The sequence below is a fragment of the Nothobranchius furzeri genome, chromosome 11 (genome assembly GCF_043380555.1).
Source record: "Nothobranchius furzeri strain GRZ-AD chromosome 11, NfurGRZ-RIMD1, whole genome shotgun sequence".
Lineage (NCBI taxonomy): Eukaryota > Metazoa > Chordata > Actinopteri > Cyprinodontiformes > Nothobranchiidae > Nothobranchius > Nothobranchius furzeri.
Window position 1 is genome coordinate 22,982,544 of NC_091751.1, and position 24,503 is coordinate 23,007,046.

General features: G+C 45.2%; 1 protein-coding gene across 10 annotated transcripts in view; it reads left to right on the forward strand.

The window, feature by feature from the left end:
• fhod3a (formin homology 2 domain containing 3a) overlaps positions 1–24,503 on the forward strand; it is a 96,096-nt gene that overhangs the window by 67,146 nt on the left and 4,447 nt on the right. For 7 of the 10 annotated variants that reach the window (XM_070556223.1, XM_070556224.1, XM_070556225.1 and 4 more), the window contains 11 exons: positions 659–760; positions 929–1,303; positions 2,038–2,094; positions 3,265–3,399; positions 4,134–4,184; positions 9,988–10,202; positions 13,955–14,272; positions 16,821–17,512; positions 17,790–17,930; positions 19,958–20,116; positions 20,204–20,386. In XM_070556223.1, coding sequence (XP_070412324.1) covers positions 659–760; positions 929–1,303; positions 2,038–2,094; positions 3,265–3,399; positions 4,134–4,184; positions 9,988–10,202; positions 13,955–14,272; positions 16,821–17,512; positions 17,790–17,930; positions 19,958–20,116; positions 20,204–20,386 — 2,428 coding nt within the window. The remainder of the gene's footprint in view (positions 1–658; positions 761–928; positions 1,304–2,037; positions 2,095–3,264; positions 3,400–4,133; positions 4,185–9,987; positions 10,203–13,954; positions 14,273–16,820; positions 17,513–17,789; positions 17,931–19,957; positions 20,117–20,203; positions 20,387–24,503) is intronic. The other 3 variants (XM_070556228.1, XM_015955715.3, XM_015955718.3) reach the window with 2 other exon arrangements.

The window sequence follows — 24,503 nt, forward strand, 5'->3', positions numbered from 1 at the left end:
TGCATTCATTTTTTCATTCTTCCTGGACCCATTGTCTGGTTGGTAGATGGGCGTGACTTGGGAATCCTTTAGTCCCAAGCCCAAATCAATTCCAGTAATTCCTTTGCGTTACTTATTAGTTTAATTTTCAGCTAATTTTTAAAGTCACCAAGAAAAATTAGGATAATTATTGACTAATCTTTATGACTTTTTCTCACAAAATGCTAGCTGTTACCATTCAAATACATTGTTTATGCTAAGCTAATGCTAAGAAAATACTACCTGAGTAGGAAAATGACTGGGCTGGTTACAAAATGCTTTTTCCCACTTATCTAACTCTGGGAATTTGGCAGCAGACTAAATGTTGGTCATAGTGGGACTTGTTGATCCTTTTTTATACACCTAGTAAAGCCTGGTAAAGAGCAGATTATTATTGTTAATCCTGATATAACCTATAGAATAGTGCTTTATTGTTATGACAGGTTTCTAAGGTTTTTTAGGGTTTTATTTGCATGTCTCAGTCTCATCTATCTCATCTAAATCTTTTCCTTTCTCTCTCTTCCAACATTTCTTTGGTGGTTTCCATCTGCATGCTACTCTGTTTCTCATCATCTCTCCCTCAAATCCTCCCCTGTTGTTTGTGCATTTCACCCCCTCGACCATCCACCCACCTCCATAGAGAGGAGGAAAGTGAGGATGGCAAAGAGGAGGAGGAGGAGGAGGAGACTCCTGTGACTGAGTCTGACTCGGATGAGGAGGGGGCTAATCAGACCACCTCCAGGTACTTTAGGACTTGGTGGTTTTGTGGAAGTGGAGTATTGTCCTGACCGTAGTTGTTTTGTGTTTTAAAGGCAGTTTGTTTACCTCTGTGACCCTTACTTTGTGTTTATTTTTCAGATCAGTACTTTTTTAATCACATATTCCTCTCAACCTATTCCTCTGTCCCTAGCCCGGCCACACCCCCTACACCCACCGCTCACAGGACAGCCCTTCAGTCCATCACCATCACATCCAGAAAGCTGAATTTAAAAGAGGATGAGAGGAGGAAGCAGACAGAATCACCACCACCGACCTCCCCTCCTCCTCCCCCGCCCCAGCCCTCCCTCCTGGCCACCCTGCTGGCCAGGAGAAGGTCGACTGTCACCGTCCCAGCCACCAAAGAGATCAGCGCGCCACTGCGGGGCAGCTCCCGCCCTTCCCCCGACCGGCTCCCCTACCTGCCCCACTCCCCCTTTCACCTCTTCTCGTACGATCTCGATGACGAGCCGTCACCTTCAGCTCAAACTAAGCCCAGCGAGGATTCTCCTAAAACGCCATCTCCCAGGTCAGACGGACAGCATAACCCCTTCCCTCACGACTTCAGGAGTTTCTTCATCTTTTAATTTTTACTCCTGTCTCCAACTCCAGCTTCAGTTTCTTTCTGCACCAGTTTCCTTGTCCGTCACCTTTTTTGTTAGCACTTCCTTTCACTTCCCATGCTTCCCACCTTTCTTTTGCTGCCACCCATCACTTCTTCACATGTCTACTTTTAGTCCTCCCACTCGGTCGTTAGCAGCTTCTGCTTTTCTCCTCAGCACCAACTCTTCACCTCTTTTCTGGAGCATCACAACCTCTCCGAGCTTTGCAGTCTTCCCTTCTTTCTTACTCCTTAATAAAATGTATTCATCTCAGTTTCCAATTTTTTTTTTTTTTTTTGTTGTTGTTCAACGTATTTATTTTCTTGCTGACTAAAACGGTACGGGCAGTTTGCAGGCTGGTCCATCAGTTCAAATGTAGATTTGTGGAGGAGTCAATAAATCTGTCTCCAAAACATTGTCACCTGCATTTGCCCCTAGACAGTGGCTGTTGAATACTTTTTTAGGGTTGTGCACATTTTCAGACATGGAGTCAAGCACCTTTTTAGGGATTTTCCAACAGAATAAACGCACGCTAGTTTGTGATTTGGATCGCTAAAGTGATTCCCCAGTTACCACTGGTGACGGCTCTTGGGTCGTCAGTGTGGAGTCGAGTAACCAGTGGGTTCCTTTTGCATATCCTCACCGGCATGTTCTCTTTCAGGAACGGAGGTCTGACCCCCTTCTCTCTCAGCACCCCCAGTACGCCCACCAGCTCAAGGTGAGAGGACTGCAACATTTACCTCCACACACACTGTTAGAAACAGCCCCACAACACACACACACACACACACACACACACATACAGATGTACACACACGCAAGACACACACACACACACATACAGATGTACACACACATACAGAGATACACACACGCAAGACACACACACACACACACATACAGATGTACACACACATACAGAGATACACACACGCAAGACACACACACACACACACATACAGATGTACACACACGCAAGACACACACACACACACACACACACACACACACACACACACACACACACACACACACACATACAGATGTAAACACACGCAAGACACACACACAGAGATACACACAAGCAGACACACACACACACACACACACACACACACACAAGCTGTTACAAAAAGCCCCAAAACACACACACACACACACACACACACACACACACACACACACACACACACACACACACACACACACAAGCTGTTAGAAAAAGCCCCAAAACACATACACACACTCACATAACAAATGCATGCACACACATAGGCGCATACACAATTGCACTTATACACACACACAGGTATGCACACATGCACGTACACACACACACACATACGCACACATGTGCATGCTCACACGCACACATGCAAACACACACACACACACACATGCACACATGTATACACACACACACACACATACACACATGTATACACACACACATGCATGCTCACACATGCATGTACACACACACGACTGGACTATGAACACGCTCACATAAAGAACACTTTCGCTGGTGTTTACAGCAGCAAAGTGACACAACCCTCACACACTGTTAATGCAGGCTGTTGCTGTCGTCGCTATCTGAGTCACACAGCTCTTCCTGTTTCCTCCCTGAAAAATAAAACATCAACTACATTTTAACACATATAATAGGTGCAAGCTGCTTGTTTTTTGTCACTCCATCACTTGTAGGATTAGATTAGAGTTAACTATGTTTTTATTAAACATGCAGGAAATAAAATGTGAAAGGTTCATTATTCATTAGCGATTTCTGATCATTGTAAGACACAGATTAGTTTCAGTGATTCGTGAAAAATAGTCCATGTTAAAAACAAAAGCAGATCCAATTGAAAAAAGATGTTTTTTTCTCCTTCAGACCAGCTTTAGGTGGACTCCTGTCCTCCTCCTACCGACAGCACCAGGAGTCTCTGGCTGCTGAACGAGAGCGCCGCCGTGTGGAGAGAGAGGAGAGGCTGCAGAGGATAGAGCGAGAGGAGAGGAACAAGCACAGGTCTGAACTTTATTGATGAATAAAAAAGTTGTTGAGATTTTAGACTTAGTTGGGTAAAGTAAGCACCTTTCTCAGTAGAAATAAATGCACTGGGAACCCATCCAAGATGGCGGCCGGCTGCTACGCCAGCTCCAGTAGGCAGTGCCAGGCTATGGGGCGTCTACCTATATGATGAATGTGATCAGGAACTTCTCCAGTACTTTTTTACCCCTCACTCCTTAGTCCACATTATCCGATTAAATCTACATTTTTAACAACAAACCCGATTCAGAGTTTACATTTGCAGCAAAAGCAACCAAAATTCTGTTTACAATCGATTTAATATGTCAAATTTGTGTATTAATTTCAATCATAAATCTACTGCAAATAAGTAAAGATCGTATATGAGCAAACAGTTACAGTCATTTAGTTTAGACACAAGTCTTTTACAGGTCCTCCCATAGGTTAACTGTTATTACGTTCATAATAACTGTTAATCCAAACAAAAACAAAAAGATAATCCACAAGTGTTTTTGTCCCTAATGGAATTTATATAAATATTAAAGTAGCCATGACATATCCTAAGTGTGTGATTCATACACACATTCTATTCACCTTGGCAGGACGTGAGAACTAAATTAATTATCCCATCTTTTAAATCTCTCTCTGTGTGTGTGTGTGTGTGTGTGTGTGTGTGTGTGTGTGTGTGTGTGTGTGTGTGTGTGTGTGTGTGTGTGTGTGTGTGTGTCCCACAGCCGCAACTATATGGATAAAATGGAGGGGGCCAGGCTTGAACGGGAGGAGAGGTGAGTGTGTGTTCACTAGATTGAGACAACACACCAGCTGAACCCGCTGGGAATCCGCTCTAGCCGGAGCTTTAGGAAGCTTGGTAGTGGTCTAATTGTTTTCAGGTTGAAGCAGCGCCTTTGGCTGCTTCTACTCTGGGATGCTGAGCAGATTTTTCCTCCTTCTGCCTGTTTTCTCCTCCGTTAAGGAGCTGCACTCCTCTCTGCCGTGTCTTTGATTGTTTTGGCCGCGCGCCCTGAGAAAACCAGACTTCAGGATTTGTTTCCTTTCACGCTGAATGCACGTGAGCTCTTCAAACACACATACAGGGAGAACTTTCACGAGACTCCATAAATATGGAGTGCAGGTGGAAATCACAGGAAGCAAGTGATTTAGTCAGCAGGTTATGTGAGGTCACGCTGACATTTAGGACTGATCTTAGCCAGAGCAACGTGTCATTAGTGAGACGGAAGAGCCAAATCCAGGGCTTCAAATTATGCTAAACCCTTCATTGCTATTCTGCCCATGCCTCTCTTTATCCTTAGTCTTACTGAACATCTTTGTGTTGCTTTTTAGACAAACGTTTACAGTTTAAAACAGTTAAACATACGCTGGGCTGTACAAAGTAAATTAAAATGAGAAGAGGGTGAGAAAATGAACCACGACTAGAAATTTAAATAAGATTAAAGAAAACATCCAGTGCAAATGACATCCTGTTAGGTTAGCATGATGCTTATGACTAATTATGATGCCTTTGATCTCATTTACTCAATAACTCAAGTGAAGAAGAAATCTGGAGTTTTCGGTTAGAGGGCACCACCTAGAGGCGACAGCCCCTCTCCCTACTTCCATGATTACGGCCGGATTGTTACGGAACGCGCATTTCTAGCCGTCCAACAGAGCTAAAACACATGTTTATTCACATGTTAGGCTGTTTATCTATATGTGTATTCTTTGTAAACTTATTGTCCATAAGAAAGTTGTCAACTTCATATCTGTCTAGGTATGTCTTCAAACACTCGTGCACACTCTGTGAGTGGCATCTGTACGTAAGCGGATGTCTAACGCACTTAGCTAATGCTGAGTCGTGCTCGATTCAAATTGCATTTTGTACTACAAGGCAGGGGACAGGCTTAGCAAAAAAATGAAGAAAATTGACGTGTTTTCTAAACATTTTTTCATACATTTTTCCTGAATGGACCTGGAGAGCTATCGTATATATATGGTTATTAAGTCTGGCCATGACCCGTTGATGAATCTCAGTCATGGGGCGGGATCCACGTGCTTTAGGGAGCCTAAGTCACGCCCATCTACTTCCGGTCCACGGGTCCTCAGAAGAACGAAAAAATAAATGCAAGTCAACGGGGCTGAAAACGCTATTTTCTGATTCCGTTTGTTGTGTGCCATGGATTTCACATATGATGTCCGTGAATTTTAAAGATGCATCTTGCCACCAAGAATGCACTTTTTTTTAACAGTAGGAAGTTACTTTAGGTTTTGTGTGAAAATATGTCCAGGACTACAAATGTGCATCACCAAATTGACTTAATTGACCCAGACACGGAGAAAAGCAAGAAAAATGGCTTTAAGTTCAGCAAACTTCGAATCCTTCCTTCAGGAGGAAAGTACCACCATAAATCTGGCCATGTGGTAAGTAGCAGCTATGCTAGGGGAGAGGAGATTTTGTGATGACGTGTCGATGTCTGAGTTTTAGTCATGCTAATTACGAACTTTTACAAGCAAATTAAACACATAGCTGTGGTCGAAACGCACATCGTTACTTTTCATTTAGATATGTGCGATTCAGGACGTAAGGCAAAGCGGATTAGAAAATTGCTCTTTTTGCTGCGTTCACGTACATTACTGTTTTCGTTCTTCTGGGGACACATGAGCCGACTGAAAAGAACGGAGACTTAGGCTTTGTATTGGTTAACCAACAAGATGATGTACTCACCACTACGGATGTCAGGATGTCTACCTCACACCATCAAAAAGACACAATAACCTTTATCTGCTCTCGACTCAATGACTCAATGAAAAGCCCAATTGTAAAAAGTCCAAAGTTGATGCCAAAACTGTTTCAAACAAGCCAAGCCAACTTTATTTATAAAGCACTTCAAAAACAGCCCTTGCTGGCCAAAGTGCTGAACATAAAAGCATAAAACAGAATAACTTGGAATACAGTATAAAATTAGAAGCACACTAAGACAAAAATACTAAAATCAAATAGAAATCCAAACTTTATACAGTGTTAAAAACCAAGCTAAAAAGGTGGGTCTTTAAAGATGATTTAAAAGTTTCCAGTGAGGAGGCCTTTCTAACATGTGCTGGCAAACAGTTCCATAGTCTGGCAGCAGCAACAGCGAAGGCCCTATCCCCTCTGAGCTTACGCTGTGCCCTTGGAACGAACGTCCAGGAGCAACTGATCAGATGACCTGAGCGACCGAGAGGAGGAGTGAACGTGAAATAGCTCAGAGAGGTAGGGCGGGGTAAGACCGTTTAGAGACTTAAAAACAAATAAAATAATTTTAAAATGAACCCTAAAATGGACAGGAAGCCAGTGCAGTGACGATAAAACAGGAGTGATGCGTTCACTCCTTCCTGTACCAGTTAAAAGTCGAGCAGCAGCATTTTGCACACTCTGAAGTCGAGACAGTGAGGACTGACTCATACAAAAATACAAAGAATTACAGTAATCCAGACGAGTTGTAATAAAAGCATGGATTACAGTTTTAAAATCCTCTTTAGTCAAAATATGCCTTACCTTTGCCAACTGTCTCAAATGGAAGAAGCTGGATTTGACAACTTCACTGATCTGACTGTCCAACCTAAAATCACTGTCCATTTTAAAACCCAAGTTGGTCACTGTTGGCTTTCTGTGCAGAGCCACGGGGTCTAAGTCCATAGGAGTGGGCTTGCTGGAGGTACCAGTACCAAAGACAATTATCTCTGTCTTTTTCTCATTAAAATTTAAAAAGTTAAAAGCCATCCAAGATTTTACCTCATCCAAACAAACCGCTAGAGATTTTAGACTGCAGCCATCATTTTGTTTTAGTGGGAGATACATCTGTGCACCATCTGCATAGCAATGGAAGGCAATTTTGTGCTTTCTAAAAATGGATCCTAGAGGCAGCAGATATAAACTAAAAAGTAGAGGACCAAGTATTGAGCCCTGAGGAACCCCACATGACAATGTAGCAGAGTGGAAACTGTTTCAGCTGACACAGAAACTTCTCTGTGCCAGATATGATCTGAACCACTCCAGGGCAGTGCCACGAATCCGGACACATTGCTCCAAGCATGATATTAAAATATTATGGTCCACTTTGTCGAAAGCAGCAGTCAAATCTAAGAGAACTAAAATCACAGAATCTTCCGAATCTGTTGCAAGGAGGATGTCGTTAAAAACTCTCAACAGAGCAGATTCCATGCTGTGAAGAGACTTAAAACCTGACTGAAAATCTCCAAAACATTGTTATCATCTAAAAAAGATTTTAACTGGCTGTAAACAACTTTCTCAAGGATTTTTGATCAAAATGGAAGCTTGGAAATGGGCCTAAAATTTGAGAGCACAGTGGGATCCAAACCAGGCCTTTTGATCAGGGGCTGCACTATTGCATGTTTAAGAGTTCTAGGAACCACACCGGAAGTTAGACTGCTATTAATAATAGACAGAACAGATGGACCTAGAAAAGAAAAATCGAGGTGGAATAGTTTCAGTAGGGGAACCTGAGGGCTTCAGATGACCATCAGTCTCACAGAGAGAAGATAAAGTCACAGGCTCAAACTGGTTGAGAGCAGCCGAGCAAGCTGTCGCCATCTTGGTTTTGCTCAGTCACAGTAACATCCCGCCCACCAAACCGATAGAGCGCTGTGATTGGAACGCCACCAAACTGGCCGTGCCTGCAGACGTTCTAGTGGAGCATGGCTAGACCGACACACAGAGCAAAATCATTTAGCTTCAGCTACTCTCCGTCTAGATGTCTAGGCTAGGAAAACTCTGTTAGTACTCTGGGATCTGTGAATACACAGATTATCCTTACCTCCCCTCTGCTGCTCCTTATTTCTAATTCCCAACACATTCCAGAAAACGGAACCTGCTCTGTGTTAGAGGATTAGCTCTTTTTGGGTCTAGAAGTTAGTTTTTTGGCAGGTCACCATCATGAGCTGACTTGTTAACTCATCAGTAACTGTTACTTCTTCGTCCTCCTGTCTGTGCTCGAGTCTGATTTGGCAGACTGAACTGTGTTTTTCCTCTCCGACACACACTGTTGAGTTTCAGCTCGGCTTCTTTAGCAAAGTGGGAAACAATCTGGTTCAAGGAGAGGAAACAAAGCAGGCTGAACCTGTAGTTAATAAGGGCAGCTGTAGAGAACAAACCAACACGCAGATAATAAAACAAGAATCTATTAGAACTAATTTTATTGAAACTAAACGTTTTCGACCCAAAAATGGGACTTCAACCCAACTTTGGGAAACGACAATCTAACCGCCAAAGTAAAACATGAATGACTTGTTCAGATTGAAGACCTGCTTGTTACTTTTGCATCAGCAGTGTGTAAAGGTTTTACGGCCCCGGAGATCCGTGGCGGCAAGAGGTGGATGAAATGGAAAGCCAAAGGGGTCATAATTCTTGAGTTTTGAAACACTCTGGTGACTAATGGTGATAAGTATACCACCAGGCATTTTTTATAGCATCCCACGGGTAGGAAAATTGGCACATTGCATTTGTTTCCTATTGTCCTTCCTGAACTGCAAACCCAAAACAAAGAAGCCAACTGAAGATGCACGCCTACAGATTTGTATTTGTCGAATTGGTTCTGATGGAAGAGAAATCAAAATAAATCGGAAAATTTACTATTTTTATTTTATTTAAAAGATGCCTGGTTAAAAATAATTCAGCAGACAGGCTATTGTCTGATTCTTTCATTCTTAACTATATGGAGACACACACACACACACACACAAGTGTATCAGTGTCTGGTTTCTTCAGACTTTTGAAGTGTCCTGATGCTAATGAAGCCTGAACAGAAGCCCCACACATTCAGAGCACGGTGGGAAAGAGGAGGGGTCAGAGAAAAGCCTGAAAGATGAGAGAGAGAGAGAGAGAGAGAGAGAGAGAGAGAGAGAGAGAGAGAGAGAGAGAGAGAGAGAGAGAGAGAGAGAGAGAGAGAGAGAGAGAGAGAGAGAGAGAGAGAGAGAGAGAGAGAGAGAGAGAGAGAGAGAGAGAGAGAGAGAGAGAGAGAGAGAGAGAGAGAGAGAGAGAGAGAGAGAGAGAGAGAGAGAGAGAGAGAGAGAGAGAGAGAGGGGTGGGGGGTTAACTCAGACCTCCTAATCTGTCTAGGTTGCATGGTGAAGTTTAGCAGAAGGAGAAAGTGAGGGGGAGGAGGAGAAGGACGGAGAAGGGGAAAGGACACAAAAGCTGAGCAGGTTTGCTTTATCTGTCCTCACTTAGTAATCACCTCTCCCCTCTTTTACCCATTTATCTCCTTTTATTTTAACCCTTTGTGTGTAATCTATGAGCTGTTGATATGAGATGAATGGAGCAGACAGGAGGGAGAGATGAAGTTTGTTTCCCACAAGAAGTGAGTGATGAAAGCAGCCGTGGACCTGCAGACAGCTGAAGGAGCATGGTGGGATTAGAATGGGAGAAAAGGGGTTAAAGGGAGACCAAATGAGTTCAGTGCTCTTGGCACAGATTAGAAACAGGTGCTTTTGTTTTGGGCAATTTGGCAACATGACCGCTGAGAAAGCACAGACAGAGGATGCATTGTCTCTGATTAGACGATTCTTCCACCCCTCACCTCTCTTGATCTTCTTCAGGTACAAGAACGTGGAGCGGCTGGCAGCAGAGGAATACGAGCGGGACCGTGTTCGGGTGCCAAGGACTCGTCCGGACCTCGGCCCTCCCTTTGAACCCTCAGAGGCTTGGGCTTCTTCGTCACGCAGCAGCACGCCGTCTTCATTTGCTTCTCATGAGGATGCAGAAGCTGATGCAGAAGCTGACGCTGAAGCAGAGCCACCCACCACTGAAAACGGTAGGGTCACTTCAACACAACCTCTCCACCATGCACACACAGGAAGGCCAAAGAGGCCTTTTGATCTTGATTCCTGGTTAACTTCTTCATTTCACCACACTCTTATGAACACAGATGACATCATGTGTCACACTGATGTTAAATACTAAATCGACACGTTGTCAAAGTCCTCCTTTACACATAAAAAGGACTCGCCTGGCAAACCATCCTAGATATTTAAATGTGTAGTCCTGCCACGACCAGACAGAGCTCCATCCTGGGACGGAGTCTACGATTGGCTTTCAGCCTCTGCACGCAATTGGACAGCACTAGGACCAATCAGAGCAAGGAACAATGTGACATATTCATGTCTATGGAATTCAGTCAACAAGGCAGTCTGCCTGACACCATCAAAGAAGAAGAAGAAGAAACAAATAAATCATTTTTCTAAATGGAGGATTCTATCTGCCCTTGACTAAGGCTACGTTCACGCTGCAGGCCTTGATGCTCAATTCCGATTTTTTTGAGTAAATCTGATTTCTTTTATGTGGCTGTTCAAATCACGACTGAAATGCAACATCAAACTCTCTCCAGTGTGAACGCTTCATGGCCCCGAAGCGACCCGCATGTGCAGAAGACAACAAGTCACACACTGGAGTCAGAGCCAGGAGAAGCGGAGTTGTGATGTGAAAGCCTTCACTGACAGTTCATCCACAGGATCAGGCTCACACTGTAAAGTCTCTCCTTTTGGGCTGGAAACAGTTTTCAAAACGGTCCAACTGTTTTACTCCTTATTCCAGCGGTCTTCTCAAATTATAATTCACCGAAAATGTTCTGTTATTAAGTTCATTCACGGAAAGCCTGCCCCCACCACACACACACACACACACACACACTTACTCACGGAGACTGGGACCGGGGAGACGCTTCGCTCCAGCAGCACCTCCCGCTCCCGTTCTCATGTTCTCCTTGTCATTCCAAAAGTTGACAGGATGTCCAGACCGACACTTCACAACAACACATGACGCACACCTCCGCTGACTCAGTGACGTAGGAAACCGATTTGATCCTACATGACCGTTCAGACTGCAGTCGCTTTCAAAAACACCAGATACCGTAAATCCTCTAATACAGGCCCGGGCCTGTATTAGAGGATTTACGGTATGTATCGGAATCAGTACCACAAATGAACGTGACATGGTTCGGATTAGAAATATGTGAAAATATAGAATTTGTGCTGTTCAGACTGACATAACCAGTGAGTCGTGGAGGATGGCTGCTTATACTGAGCCGGGATTCTCTGGAGGTTTCTTCCTGTTAAAAGGGAGTTTTCCTCTCCACTGTCGCTGCATGCTTGCTGAGTATGATGATTGCTGTATAGTCACTGACACTAGTCAGTGACTTGATGCAATTTACTGGGTTCCTTATATAGGAAACATTATTTATGATTGGCTTAATGAACTGACCTGAATTGGAATGTTTATTATGTGAAGTGCCTTGAGACGACTCTTGTCGTGATTTGGCGCTTTATAAATAAACTTGAATTGAATTGAATTGAATAACACATGCATAATGCAATTCACACCAAACTACATGGAAATGATTGTTGTCAACCTACAAACTGCTCCTTGGGATATTTTCCTAAATTTGGGACAGCGCCCCCTAGATACAATAAAACCTTTGTAACTTCTACAAAAATGCTCCAAACTATATCAAACATGGTGAGAGTCATCACGCAACTGCAATCAACACATGTATGTGTTTACTCGTTCAAATCACTTTAACTCCACGCACTTACAGCCTTTTGGCTCTAGATGACCAATGCAACGTTTGATTGATATCAAATTAACAGAAAACCATCTTTGATGACCAAAGATGACCTCTATGGGATTTAGTTGTAAATGGTCACAGTGCCCCCCAGATAGGTTCAAACTTTTCTTAACTTCCAAAGACATGGTCATAATGGCATTGTACTTGGCTTGTGTCATCACGTGACTGCACCAAACACATTGATGCGGTTGTTGGTTCAAATCCTTTTAGCTCCGCCCCCTTTCAGCTCTCTGGCTCTAGAAAGCGCATGCAATGTCTGATTGATGCCAGATATGGATCGCATGTGGGGAAAAAAAATCAGATTTGGCGCACTTTAGCCTGCAGTGTGAACGTAGTAAATCATCATAAGTTGATGCTAAAGCCACTTTAGAAGAGCGCTGTTCCTGGGCCAACGCCATCTTTGTAGTTTTTCTCCATCACAGCTCTAAGCCTGCCCAACGTCGCTCTACAAACATAGAGCGCTGTGACTGGCTCAGGCTCTGTCCACACGTAGCTGGGGATCTGCCAAAACGTTGATATTTTTCTACGTTTTGGCCTGTCATCCACACGAAAATGGAGTTTTTTCACACGAAAACGGATCTTTTTAAAAACTCCGGCCAAAGTGAAGATCTGCGTTTTCTCCGTTTTAGGTGTCTGCGTGTGGACGGACAAAACCGGAGTTTTAAGGTCCGCAACGTCACTTTCCGCAACAAAAAAATGCTGACATCACGTGTGCGACCTGTGTTTACACTAGCCGACAGCATGGATGCCCTCAGAGCTGCGCTCGCTTTATCAATTGTCCAAGCGCTTTCTGCTTATGTGTTTGTGCAAGCGGAATTACTGCTCCTTGCGGAAGACCACAGACGAAGGACGAGGTTAAGAACGGGGGAAGTACTGCCGCCTACAGGTCTGGCATGTCCTTAACAACGTATTTATCCGGGTACGTGTGGACAGAGTTTTTTTTAAACGAGGTGGTGTGGATGCAAGTTTTTGGAGGGGCGGATCTTCGTTTTTAAAAAACCCGGCTACGTGTGGACTAGGCCTTAATCTACATTTAGCTGAACCAATGGTGGACCTGCTGAGGCTACAATGGAGCGTGGCTAGACCGACCAGCAAAGCACTGTTTTTGCAGAATTCGTACTAAACTCTAAAGATAAACAAAATACAAACAAGATGTTGCATTTAAAGTGAGGATAAATTCAAAACCTTTCAAGTTTAGTTTTGTTCTTGTTTTTCTGTGAGCTTTTATGACTTTGAACTTGTGGAGTCGTAATGAAAACCAGCGGGTCGTCTGTTAAATTCCCAATCGCGTGGCCTTTAGCAATCGTTCTTAACCTGAAACAGTTTTGTTTTGCAGCTTTCGGTTTAAATGAGCATGCATCTGTGAGCAACGGAGGAGGAAAAATGGCAGATTGTTGCAACCTGTAGGGGAAAAGGAGAGGTCAGCAGAGAGGTTAAAATGAACACACACACACACACACACACACACACACACAACGGGGTGCAAAGGGTCAAACACGTTTCTGAAAGAACCCTTTTTGGGAGCGATGCCAAACGTCTTGTGTAAGAAAACAGCCTTGTTGTGGAGTGGAAGTCCAGCCCCGAGTGCAGGTACTGTAGCTCCCACAGGCGGGTGGAGGAGTTGTGTTTTTCTAGCCCTGCCTGCATCACTGCGCGGACTGTGCTGCTCACTTACGTGTGTGTAATGTGCACACGGGTGTGATTTGATGTAAACAGGAACTCAGTTCTTCATTTCCTGCTCATATCCTGGTCCAGCAACAACCTGCTTGTGCGTTTTTGCTTTTTTGCCCATGAATGCAGAGTTTGTCCTGTGTGTGACCCAATCAGTGATTGACAGTTAGCATACAGAGAACCACATCGTAGGGATCTGTGTGATGATTTTTTTTACTGAGTGGAGCTACAGCGAGACATGTTTGGTATGAACTAACATTTTCATGTGGCAGGAGAGGCTGATGACTCCAGCGCTAGCGTAGTAACAGAGGAGAAGGAGGCAGAAGCCACTGCAGAGGAAGAGGAAGAACAGAAGGAAGAGGAAGTCCAGGAGGAGGAGGAGGAGGCATCAGACAAGGAGAAGGACGTTGAGGAGCCTGAGCAGGAACCTGAGAAGCAAAGAGACGAGGGAGCAGAGAACGACACTGGTATCCTGAGTGACAAGGAGCGACAGAATGAGGAGGTGAACGAGAAGGACAACTGCTCCGCCTCCAGCATCTCGTCTGCTAGCAGCACCCTGGAGCGAGAGGAGAGGGGCAGCAGTGAGAATGGTGGGTAGTTTTTACTAGAGGATCATTTACGGAACGGAAGTTTTAGTTTATTTTCAGGATTCTAATCCAAAGATTCACATGGAAATGATCACTCTACCTGTTACCCATTATGAATGACAATATTGAAGTTGGCATGCTTTTAAAACAGACCTGAACTGACCATCATGTTTTTATCACATGACTTATGGAGGCTGACCGGTGACAAATAACAATAAATAATCCATCCACCCATTTCCAACCGCTTATCCGGAGTCGGGTTGCAGGGGCAGCAGCCTAAGCCGAGACGCCCAGACTTCCCTCTCCCCAGGTACTTGGGCCAACTCTTCTGGGGGAATCCTAAGGAGTACGCTGGCCAGCCGAGAGACATAGTCCCTCCAGCGTGTCCTGGGTATCCCCTTGGGTCTCCTCCTAGATGGACGTGTCCAAAAAACCTCACCAGGGAGGCGTCCAGGAGGCATCTTAATCAAATAACCAACCCACCTTAACTGGCACCTCTCGACGTGGAGGAGCAGCGGGTTTACTCTGAGCCCCTCCCGGATGAACAAGCATGTCGCCTTATCTCTAAGGGAGAGCCCAGCCACTCTGCGGAGAAAAGTCATTTCGGCTGCTTGTATCCGCAGTCTCGTTCTTTTGGTCACTACCCAAAGCTCATGACCATAGGTGAGGGTAGGAACGTAGATCGACCGGTAAATCGAGAGCTTGATCTTCTGACTCAGCTCTCTCTTCACCACGATAGATCGGTACAAAGCCCGCATCACTGCAGATGCAGCATCAATCTGCCTATCGATCTCATGCTCCAGCTTTCCCTCACTCGTGAACAAGACCCCGAGATACTTAAACTCCTCCACTTGGGGCAGGACCTCATCCCTGACCCGGAGAAGGCATTCTACCCTTTTCCAATTTAATTAACAATTAATGAATGCCTTATAACATAGTTATTTAAATGTGTCATTAAATAAATGAAACTGGAATAATGTCCATTCAATGAATATATTTATATTGAATGAATTAATTGTGGCATTAATTCAAGAAGTATATAATTAAAGAAATAAAATCAAACCTGTTGATTTGAAACAGAGTCAGTCACATGTTAAAATAATGCATATGTGTTTTGGTATCTTAGTCCCCTGGTGCTATAGCTCATCATGAATTCATTGAAACTGCCACTTGGACCCGCCAATATGCCCTAATATCTGATTGGTCAGCTTCCATTTTTCCCATTCAGACCAGAGCAATCGTCCGTACTCGATTGGCCTTAGCCCCACCCCCTGACTTTGATAGATGAGTGATGGATAGAATAAATTCATGATGTGCAGCACAGGAACATGAAATAATTTAATAGTGAATTGATAAATGTCTTTTGTTCTTTGTGGCTCATGTAATGATAAATGACTCGTACTCGTATAGCACCTTTCAGAGTCAGAGTACTCCAAAGCACTTTACACTAAAGTGTATCATTCCAGGGTTTCCCCCAGAAAAAGAGTTAATTCTGGCGGATTCGGCCGTCTGGTGTGTGTGTGTGTGTGTGTGTGTGTGTGTGTGTGTGTGTGTGTGTGTGTGTGTGTGTGTGTGTGTGTGTGTGTGTGTGTGTGTGTGTGTGTGTGTGTGTCACGCACTCCGTCCCGCAGCGCTCCTCCGTGAGAGCGGGAGAGCAGAGTTCTCTGTCCGGAGCCGGGATCAAACCTGCAACCTTCCGATTAATGGACAACCCGCTCTACCTCCCGAGCTACTGCTGTCTAATGAATTAAGAATTTAATTAAAGCTGTTATAGTGAATCTACAGAACGAGTTTGGCTTTGAATTACAAACACGGTCACAGAACACCCCTCCCCTCGGTTATCTTCCATCTTCCTATCTTCCCTGAAACACTTCTGCCAGAAGCAGAAACCCACATTGTCAGAGGCAACGAGCTAGCGCTAATCACCAGTCACAGTTTTCTAGGTCCAAATGTCTTTTGTTGTCCGTGGCTTCAAATGGTGTTTTTCTTTTTGGAACTCTGGTAGTTTGTCCTAAAGTTGAAGTGGTAGCAGCCGGCTGTTTCTCCTACTCTGATAATAGTAAGCGGAGAACCTCACACACCAGTGGTGTTCTGTTGCTAAATAAATGAGTGCATAATTAACTCATTCACTGCCGGTCATTTCCTGATCAGAGAAGCCCTTCGCTGCCAGCGTTTTTCAGCATTTTATGTGTTTTTAAGACTCAGAACGTTGCGCGCTAGGATGATGTTGACGCCAAATCTACCAAAACAAAGCAGAGACTCACCTCTTACATCATTGCCATTACAGCTTTACTTATTTGTGTAGTCATGACACAACCGCAGCGACACATTTAAAGGATTATTTAATGAGGTATTTGTTATGTGGTACGCCTCACCCTTCATAAAAATACAAAACAAAACAAAAAGAAAAGTTGTTTTTAATGTTGTTAGTTGTTTTAATTTATTTGGACACACACACACACACACACACACACACACACACACACACACGCGCGTTTTCTGACCCAGCTCCAGACTCAGGTGTGTAAACCCACTTTCTCTACCTTCTCAGGCTTAAAGGAAGCAGAAGTGAGTGAAAATTGCAGCAAGCTCCTCAACAGCAAACTGTTCATGCTGGACATGCTGTACTCTCAGAACACAAAGCCTAGTGAAGAGGAAGAAGAGGAGGATGGAGAGAAGAGAAAAGAGAAGGGGGAGGGAGAAGACAGAGAGACAAACCAGGAGGCTAATGGGGAGCAGAGTGATAACACGAGCGACAATAAGGATGACAAGTCGGAGCATCGGGGGAGCATACGTGTTCTGGCTGAGCGGTTTGGGGACTTGGTTAGGGACCTGGGGTTGCCTCACCCTCACCTGGACATCCCTGCCAATGAGCCCCCTCCTCCCCCACCCAAGAAGGAGTCTGACACAATCTGGGACCAGCTCCTGGCCAGCCCTCGAGAGCTGCGCATCAGGGACATCAACTTCACCGACCTGACGGAGGAGGACGATAAGGACCTCCTGGATGCAGTTTTGATGGGAGTATGTGGTGACCTCCCACCGCCTCCGCCTCCTCCACCCTTCATTCCAAGATTCCCTCCACCCCCATCCATGCTAGGTAGCTGCCCTCCTCCCCCTCCCGTAATTGGCGTCATGAGGCCTCCTCCGCCTCCGTCCTTTAGCACTCCGGCACCTGTGCCTCCGCCACCAGAGCCGCCGCTTTTCAGTAAAAAGAAGAAGACAATCAGGCTGTTCTGGAGTGAGGTACGTCACCACATCTTTACCAATTTACATTTATTCAGAAGAGATGTGTTTCTGTAAGTGCATGTTGATAAAAATGATATTTGTCTTATTAAAGTTTAGTTTTCTCCCCTTTTCATCATAATCCTGAATCTCCAACTCCATTCACCTTAACCACGACGTCTACTTTCCTAGAGGATCTTACAAACCCAGATGAAAATTTTCCATTGATCAGATAATATTAAATAATCAACTGGAAGCTAACATTTGTGTCCATGTGACGGGATGTGTTTATCACCAGGTTCGCCCGACAGACTCTCAGTACCAGCACTACAAGTGGAGCGGAGACTCGCTCTGGTCCAAAGTGGAACCTGTAAAGTTGGACACCGGGAAACTAGAGCATCTGTTTGAGTCCAGGTCAAAGGAAATACCGGTTACAAAGGTACACCTGTCATTAAATGTTCAGAGAATGACACAAACACTGTGGGCCCTCATCTCTCAAACATTCGAGGGAACTGTCCTATTTTCCATTCTATGACCTGAATTTAGAAAGTTTGTTCGAACGGCCCAAATCCTGATTCATGAAACATGCGGTGCATGTTCCTCTGCAGTCGACTGTTGATAAATCCTACACATGCTTACTTGTGCTTGTGTCCGTTCAGTTATTTACATACAGAAACAAACTCTTGTCACATTTGGTCACAGCACATCCTGAGCTCATGAAGGAACTTCCTGTGTTCCACTCAAAAGAACTCCAGTGACAGCGATTGAGTCGCTGACTGTCAAAGCGAAAGTTCTCTAAGCAGTGAAAGAAAGAATGCTGCCTGGGAGAAAGTTGCAGAGGTGGTAAATGCGGTGAGACTTAAAACTGAATACGAAATAACTTTGTAGTTTTGTCCAGGTTTGGAAATGTTTGTTGTCTGAGTGCAGGGGTTAGGGTTAGCGTCAGAATTGGAATGTTTGGGGAGCAAAGTTGGGGAAGGTTCTGGAGGGGATTCTTGTGAAGAAACCCTGAAGTTTTCAATAGTTGAACATGAACATGAATCGGATTTGTGATGTTTGTCTGTCGCTCCACAAAGGGTTCCAAATCACAGCGTAGCTCCAGAAGCATCTCCTTCAGGACGTGGTATCTGCTCAGGAACCACTCTGGATTCAGATCAGTGCGCTCATGAAAGACGTGTTCCCTCCAAAGTGCATGCTCAAGATCAGCCACGTTACAATGTCAGATTCTCGTCGGTTATAGGTCTTTTGTAGCTTCTAACACCAGTTCAGTGATGAAGCTGTTTCTCCACAGACAGGATTACTTAATGGGTTACATTAATTTGTGGATGACTGAGACATTCAGTATTGCAGTATTCATTCCACCACTGGGGTCCTGTTCGTGTGCATGGTCAGCTCTGTTCTTATATTTAGGAACATTTCTACACATGAGACAAGTACAAGTACAAAAAGGTAAATACCTCTATCAATGTTTTGATGCTTCTTTTTCAATATTTTCCCAAGTTTCCGACAGTATTAAAGTCTGGGGAGTTTTCTAGTAATTGACCCAAAATGACTTTAGCTTTATGCCGCTTGGTTAGAGGAGTTCCTCTAGGAGGATGTTTAGGTACCATTCTTTATTCATTTCCATGTTCTGGGGCTAAACTCTAAGTGAGTCCACTTTCTTGCTGAGAAACAACCTCCACATATGAATGGCCTCAAGAGGCTTTATCTGTACACAAGACAGATGGGAGCCTCAGCTTTTCTTCTGCTCACAATTCTTCTGAAAGCCCAAAAATCAGAAAAGGGGCTGATCAGAATCTTAGGCAGAACCTCAGTCTTTGATGTTTTTCGTGGAGATAATTGACTTCTTTATTGCCCTTCTTGACTCCAGGCCTTCCTCCAAAGGTCTTCTCCTCGCGTTGTGTTAAAATGCTCTCACATGTGCCAGTAGCCAATCCCAAGCAAGCTCTGCTACCAAAAACTTTGTAAAATATCAAAATCCATTTGAGGTCCCTTCAGAACATTTTAACATTTATGCAAAAGTCAATATAAAAGTGAAGTATGAAAACAGTTATATATGTTAGTTGTGCCAGTTTAAGACTACTAGCCAAGACTAACAGGAGTGTAACTACAAACACGCAAGATGTGTTTGTTATGTTGTGTATCTGTCTCTGTATGTGTCAGAGATTCATCGGATTGTTGTGCAAAAATAAGAAAGTGTTTTTATGAGATTTAAAATGTCAAACATTTAACATCACATCCGAAAGATCCTTTCAAATAGTTTTCATGCATTATAATTTCAGAACTGTAGTTTAAGCTCATCTTTTCATGTTTACATGTTTTGATTCCAACCAAAAGACAGCTTTTCATTACTCTAGTTCTTGTGAAACCTTTTAAAAAACAATTATTGTCTTTTGAGGTTTAGACATTTGGGACGAGGGACATGCTGGTCCTGCGCTGACCCATCATGATCTTTTTGAATCCCAGAAAACAGCAGCAGATGGCAAACGCCAGGAGATCATTGTTTTGGATTCAAAGAGAAGTAATGCCATCAACATCGGCCTGACAGTCCTGCCTCCCCCTCGCACCATCAAGACGGCCATCCTTAACTTTGATGAGTACGCACTCAACAAAGAAGGCATCGAGGTGAAAGATTCTGACAGAGCTGAAAAGTAAAAAAATTCCCAAATCAGTCCACTGTTCTAACAGCCACGCCTCTGTCTCTGCTCTTAGAAACTCCTGACGATGATCCCGACAGAGGAGGAGAAGCAGAAGATCCAGGAGGCCCAGATGGTAAACCCAGATGTCCCGCTGGGTTCTGCTGAACAGTTTCTTATTACTCTGTCCTCCATCAGTGAGCTCTCTGCCAGACTTCAGCTCTGGGCCTTCAAGATGGACTATGAAGCAACGGAGAAGGTCAGCTTTAACTGAAAGTACTTTTTTTGTGTAAAAAAAACAACCTTTGAGTTTATTTCAGTGAATAACAAAAATGAAGTACTTAAATACATCACATGGTGTTTTCTCTTTTTAAGAAGAATTTAAAACTACATTTACCTTGCTGTTGTTGAATAAAGGTGTGTTGGCTGGTCTAATGTAGCATGACAAGAAGTCAGAGCCGTATTGAACCAGCTCTTTGTGTAAATTAGTCATCTTGAAAAGGTGAGGCATTTTATTTTTTAACAATAGATTAAATACATATTTTTTAAAATACTTTTTCATGTTTCAACATGTTTCCCACAAATGGTAGAAAGTGGTTGTGGTAATGCTAACCACAAAACAACGCTAGCCTGAGCTAATGCTAACACTAGAAATACAGTTAACGCAAACCGGAGCTGCTAACGCACTTGTTGGATGAGAGGAAAACAACAAAGAAGAAAGTTGATGAGCAACAGTCTTGTTCCAGGATGTACTGGACACACACACACACACACACACACACACACACACACAGCTTATAGCTTCAGACAGCATCATGAAGTCATCAGGGCGAACCAGCCAATCAGCATGTAGCTAATTTCTTATTCATGTTCTGGCCAAGAGGGCGAGGAAAACCAATCTTTTTATCACATGTCTGATTTATGGAGGTGTGTGGGCAATTTATCAGAGCTCCTGGTTCATTGTGAGCCCCAACAAAGCTAAATAGAGATTCAGTTCCCAACTGTAAATAAACAACTCTCTATTGAACCTTTATAGCAGGATAAAAGTGTAAAATATTGTGTCTTGTGTGTGTGTGTGTGTGTGTGTGTGTGTGTGTGTGTGTGTGTGTGTGTGTGTGTGTGTGTGTGTGTGTGTGTGTGTGTGTGTGTGTGTGTGCGTGCGCGTGCGCGTGCGTGTGTGTGAGGTACTTCTGGCAGGAAGTGCAAATAAAATTGATGAAACATCAGTTACATCAGAACATAACTGCTGGAGCTCCATTATTACCCTGTCAAACAATGAATGCAGCCAGGAAGAAAACATTCAAAGTCAGAGGGCTATGAGAATGAAAAACATGCTTTTTATTGTACTGTAAACTTCACAATCGGCAGAATACTGTCTTTTATCTCTCCAGGACAGTGTGTTCGCCAGAGCAGTGCTCCTGATTTGAACTTGTGTGACAATTTGCTCGTGAAGCTTTATTGCAGGGCAACATACCTCACAGGAAACCATCCATCCATCTATCCTTTTTCATCCGCTTATCCGGAGTCGGGTCGCGGGGGCAGTAGCCTTAGGCGAGTGGCCCAGACTTCCCTCTTCCCAGCCACTTGGGCCAGCTCCTCCGGGGGAATCCCAAGATGTTCCCTGGCCAGGTGAGAGACATAGTCCCTCCACCGTGTCCTGGGTCTACCTTTAGGGCTCCTCCCGATTGGACGTGCCCAGAAAACCTCACCAGGGAGGTGTCCAGGAGGCATCCTGACCAGATGCCCGAGCCACCTTAACTGGCTCCTCTCGATGTGGAGGAGCAGCGGGTCTGCTCTGAGCCCCTACAGAATGACCGAGCTTCTCACCCTATCTCTAAGGGAGAACCCAGCCACTCTTCGGAGAAAACTCATTTTGGCCGCTTCTATCCGCGATCTCGTTCTTTCGGTCACTACCCAAAGCTCATGACCATAGGTGAGGGTAGGAACGATCGACCGGTAAATTGAGAGCTTCACCTTCTGACTCAGCTCTCTCTTCACCACGACAGACTGGTACAACGCCCGCATCACTGCAGATGCAGCGCCAATCCGCCTATCGATCTCATGCTCCAGTTTTCCCTCACTCATGAACAAGACCCCGAGACACTTAAACCCCTCCACTTGGGGCAGGACCTCATCCCTGACCCGGAGAAGGCATTCTACCCTTTTCTGAATCAAGACCATGGTCTCAGATTTAGAGGAGCTGATTCTCATCCCAGCTGCTTCACACTCAGCTGCGAACCGCTCCAGCGAAAGCTGAAGATCACGTTCTGATGAAGCCAACAGGACCACATCATCTGCAAAAAGCAGAGACCTGATCCTCAGGCCACCAAAACGGATGCCCTCCACACCTTGGCTGCGCCTAGAATTCCTGTCCATAAAGCTTATGAACAGAATCGGTGACAAAGGGCAGCCTTGGTGGAGTCCAACTCTCACTGGGAACGAGCCCAACTGACTGCGGGCAATGCGGATCAAGCTCTGACACCGGTCATACAGGGACCTAACAGCCCGTATCAGAGGGCCTGGTACCTCATACTCCTGGAGTAACCCCCACAGGCCCCCCCCAAGGGATGCGGTCAAACGCCTTCTCCAAATCCACAAAACACATGTAGACTGGTTGGGCAAATTCCCACGCACCCTCCAGGATCCCCCTAAGGGTATAGAGCTGGTCCAGTATTCCACAGCCAGAACGAAAACCACATTACTCCTCCTGAATCTGAGGCTCAACAATCCGACAGACCCTCCTCTCCAGAACCCCTGAATAGACCTTACCAGGAAGGCTCAGGAGTGTGATCCCCTGTAGTTGGAACACACCCTGCGGTCCTCCTTTCTAAATAAGGGGACCACCACCCTGGTCTGCCAGTCCAGTTGGACTGCCCCCAATGTCCACGCTATATTGCAGAGCCGCGTCAGCCAACACAGCCCCACAACATCCAGAGCCTTAAGGAACTCCGGGCAGATCTCATCCACCCCTGGAGCCTTGCCACAGAGGAACTTTTAAACCACCTCAGAGACCTCAGCACCAGAGATTTGAGAGGCCAACCCAAAGTCCCCAGACTCTGCTTCCTCACTGGAAGACGTCTCGGTGGGATTGAGGAGGTCTTCGAAGTATTCTGCCCACCGATCAACAACGTCCTGAGTAGAGGTCAGCAGCACACCGTCCCCACTATAGATAGTGTTGGTAGCACCCTGCTTTGCCCCCCTGAGGCGCCGGATGGTGGACCAGAATCTCCTCGAAGCCGTACCGAAGTCTTGCTCCATGGTCTCACCGAACTCCTCCCATGCCCGGGTTTTTGCCTTGGCGACCACCCGAGCCGCTTTCCGCTTGGACTGCCAGTCAGTTGCCTCTGGAGTCCCACAGGCCAAAAAGACCTGATAGGACTCTTTCTTCAACTTGACAGCATCCCTAACCACCGGTGTCCACCAGCGGGTTCGGGGGTTGCCACCATGACAGGCACCAACGATCCTGTGACCACAGCTCTGGTCAGCCGCCTCAACAATGGAGGCACGGAACAGGGTCCATTCAGACTCAATGTCTCCTGCCTCCCCCAGAACATTTTGGAAGTTCTGTCGGAGGTGGGAATTGAAGCTCCTTCTGACGGGAGACTCTGTCAGACATTCCCAGCAGACCCTCGCGATACGTTTGGGCCTGCCTGGTCTGACCGGCATCCTCCCCCACCATCTGAGCCAACTCACCACCAGGTAGTGGTCAGTTAACAGCTCCGCCTCTCTCTTCACCCGAGTGTCCAAGACATACGGCCGCAGGTCAGATGAAACAACAACAAAGTCGATCATCGAGCTGCGGCCTAAGGTATCCTGGTGCCAAGAGAACATATGGACACCTTTATGTCTGAACATGGTGTTCATTATGGACAATCCATGACTGGCACAGAAGTCCAGTAACAAAACACCACTCAAATTCAGATCGGGGGGCTGTTCCTCCCAACCACACCTCTCCAGGTCTCACTGTCGTTGCCCACGTGAGCGTTAAAGTCCCCCAGCAGAACGAGGGAGTCACTGGAAGGAGCGCTTTCCAGCACCCCCTCCAAGGTCTCCAAAAAGGGTGGGTAGTCTGAACTGTAGTTTGGTGCATAAGCACAGACCACAGTCAGAACCCGTCCCCCCACACGTAGGCGGAGGGAGGCTACCCTCTCATTCACCAGGGTAAACCCCAACATACAGGCACTAAGATGGGGGGCAACTAGTATGCCCACCCCTGCTCGGTGCCTCTCAGTTGGATTAACTCCAGGGTGGTAGAAAGTCCAACCCCTCTCAAGGAAACTGGTTCCAGAGCCAGAGCCATGCGTTGAGGTGAGTCCGACTATATCTAGTCGAAATCTCTCAACCTCACACACCAACTCAGTCTCCTTCTCCAGCAG